The sequence below is a fragment of the Echinops telfairi genome, unplaced genomic scaffold (genome assembly GCF_000313985.2).
Source record: "Echinops telfairi isolate 266 unplaced genomic scaffold, ASM31398v2 ScPeMD7_443;HRSCAF=831, whole genome shotgun sequence".
NCBI lineage: Eukaryota > Metazoa > Chordata > Mammalia > Afrosoricida > Tenrecidae > Echinops > Echinops telfairi.
The window spans coordinates 38,444,428-38,447,125 of NW_022104341.1; the positions used below are offsets into that span (position 1 = coordinate 38,444,428).

At 40.4% G+C, this 2,698-nt stretch overlaps 1 protein-coding gene across 1 annotated transcript; it reads right to left on the bottom strand.

Annotated features, from left to right (window-relative positions):
• Positions 1-1,843: 1,843 nt before the first annotated feature.
• LOC101646643 (60S ribosomal protein L29-like) lies at positions 1,844-2,158 on the bottom strand. The gene has a single exon (XM_013003825.1). It carries the CDS (start codon positions 2,156-2,158, stop codon positions 1,844-1,846), a length of 315 nt encoding a protein of 104 aa, XP_012859279.1.
• Positions 2,159-2,698: the final 540 nt, after the last annotated feature.

Sequence of the window (2,698 nt, forward strand, 5' to 3'; positions counted from 1 at the left end):
CAGTGTAATCAATGTGTGCCTTACAGATGGCTCTGTAAAGGCCTGATTTATGGTGTTCAAGGCATTCAGTGAAGGTTCTTCACTTAGTTGACTTAAGTTACAACTTTAATATTGTCTTTTGAGTGCACTTTTTTGTTTTGTTTTTTATGAAAAGAAAAAATGCAAGGAAAATATGTCATTGAGATTGATTGTAATGGCCAGCTATTATGATCTCAATGGAAGTATTAGAGCCCCTGCCTAAGGTGCATTGAAGAGTGCCAAGCCTCATAGCAACTCAGCTTATCCTAAAAAGCGCCATGGCCTGGAGTGAAAGCTGCAATTTCAAGATCTCCCAGAGACCCATTATTTGCAAATCATTGACACAACAAACTGTAACAACCCTGGTCCTCCTTGTCAATGCATGCTTAGGGAGCTTTTCATCCACAGAACGTTGCATGCTCAATAACTTTTTATACTAAAAACCCTTATGAAATTTCTGAAGAAAATGAGCAATTGTGCTGATCCAGAATCCCCTTTAAAATATATTTTTAATTACAATTGATTTGACTGATCGGTGAGATCCTATATGGAAGAGAATCCTCACAACTGAAACTTGATTTGTATGCTATCATATTGCTTAATATAGAACCAACTGGCTATTGAATTTTCTAGCAAGAACACGTTTCTGAAACATCTCTTTTGGCACCCCTACCCCTGTCTTCCTGCTAAGATCTTAAAAATAAACTAATGGTTTTCCCACTAAGCTTGAGTAGAGGGAACTATCACTCTAGAGTGTCAACCTTTCGGCCAAGTTTAACCACAAAGAGAATTTTTACAGCTGAGACATTAACTTTTAAAACAAAGGATTTATAGTGTAAGCATCGAAACAGGTTTAACTGCTAGTGACCACTGCTGAAATATGATTCCTTAAAAGAGGAGCATATTCAGGCTTTGAGCCTTCATATTTCAATACATGATACTTGTTATTTACAGAAACGTTCCTTTAAGCACTTATAAGAGCTGATGTTACTTATAAGTGATCAGTGAGACCATGAACTCTGAGTGTTGTACCTCTGGGGCGTCTCTCCAATATTTTGGGGAAAAAAGAAATATAGTCCTTTGTTTGGCAAAGGATTAGAAGTCATTCATGATAGAGAATAGAAATTTATGGCCATGGAGGAGGAAATGAGTAGCTTAAGGCCAGTAGTAGTTTGTTAAATTGTTAGGGATGGCAGGAAATAGAATAAAGAAAGCCTAAAACAGACAACCAAGTGAACAAAGAGAAAAACAGGCTTCAAAAAAAAAAAAAAAAAAAAAGCCCCAGGATATTACAAGAAGGAAGTATTGATTTGGGTTCTGTATGTATTTCTTCTTTTTTCATTTTTCCCTTTCTCTTTGTCCATTTTAATACTAACACTACACCAGAGTGTAGCATATAAGGGTTATACACCAGAGTGTAGCGTATAAGGGTTATGCACCAGAGTGTAGCGTATAAGGGTTATACATGAGTGTAGTGTATAAGGGTTATACACAAGAGTGTATAAGGGTTCCAATTTCACCAAATGCTCAACTGCCTTTGTGGCTTTCTGTTTCTATGAATTTTGCTTTGATTGTAGGGTATTGTGATATCACACTCTTTTGATTAGCATCCCTCAAATAGTTAAGCATTCCAAGCATTTCTTTGTTTGTTGACTGCCAGAACACCTTTCATGAAGCATTTTTTTTCATATCCGCTGCCCTTTTTTTGTTTAGTTTTACAGCACTGCCTGGGTTTATTTGTACATATGGCACACGAAGACACCAGTGCCATGCAGGCAGTAGCCCAAAGCTCACACCAGTCCCCCTCGCCCTCACATGGAGACCTCTACTTTGTGGGCACCTTTGGGGGTGTGAGCTGGGGTGGGGCACTTTGGGGAGCATTTGCAGGAGTCGAGGTCTTGGCTGGAGCATCAACCTTGCTCTGTGCCTTGGCCTTGGGCTGGCAGAGCCTCAGACCCTTGGGTTGGGCGATGTAGGCCAGTCCGCTGAGCTTGCGGTTGATGTTCATTGGGACCTTGGCCTTGACCTCCATGGGCTTCACATGACCCTTGGTGGACTCCACGTGAACAGCTGCTGCCTTGGTGTTGTTGACCTGCATTTTCTTCAGGCCCTTCTTGTTGTGCTTCTTGGAGAAGCCCATGTTCTCCAGGAACTTGGGGTCCACCCCCTTAAGAGATTCATGTCATTGTGATCGGGGGTTTTTTCATGCTGTTTCGGTGCCATTTCCGGCATTGGCTGTACTTGGTGTGGTTCTTGGACCTGACTAGGTCTGCACCGATGCTTGCTGCTACCGGAGTGGTGTGACCAGAAGAAAGAGAGGCCACTGCCCATTTTTAATTGAATCCTTTTTACATCTCTTGTTGAGGTGCTGGATTTTTCTGTAAATGCTAGAGATTATTTCCTAGTCTAATATCAAAAACTTTTCCCAGTGTGTGTGAATTATTTTTACTATTTTGGTAACATATTTTGATGTGCATAAGTATCTAATGTTTAGGACATTCCACTCATCTAGTGTGTTATCTACTACGTTTTGTATTGTGTTTGATAGCATTTGTATGCCATGCATTGGGTCTTGTAGGTTTTTCCCAACTGACATTTAGGCCTTTGATCCATCTGAAGTTCATTTTTATTTGTAGTGGGACAGGGGTCCTGTATCATTTTCCTTCAAATGGATATCCAG

Bases quoted from the DNA above. Each gene is read 5' to 3' on its own strand.
- LOC101646643 (XM_013003825.1), bottom strand. From the start codon at position 2,158: ATGGGCTTCTCCAAGAAGCACAACAAGAAGGGCCTGAAGAAAATGCAG.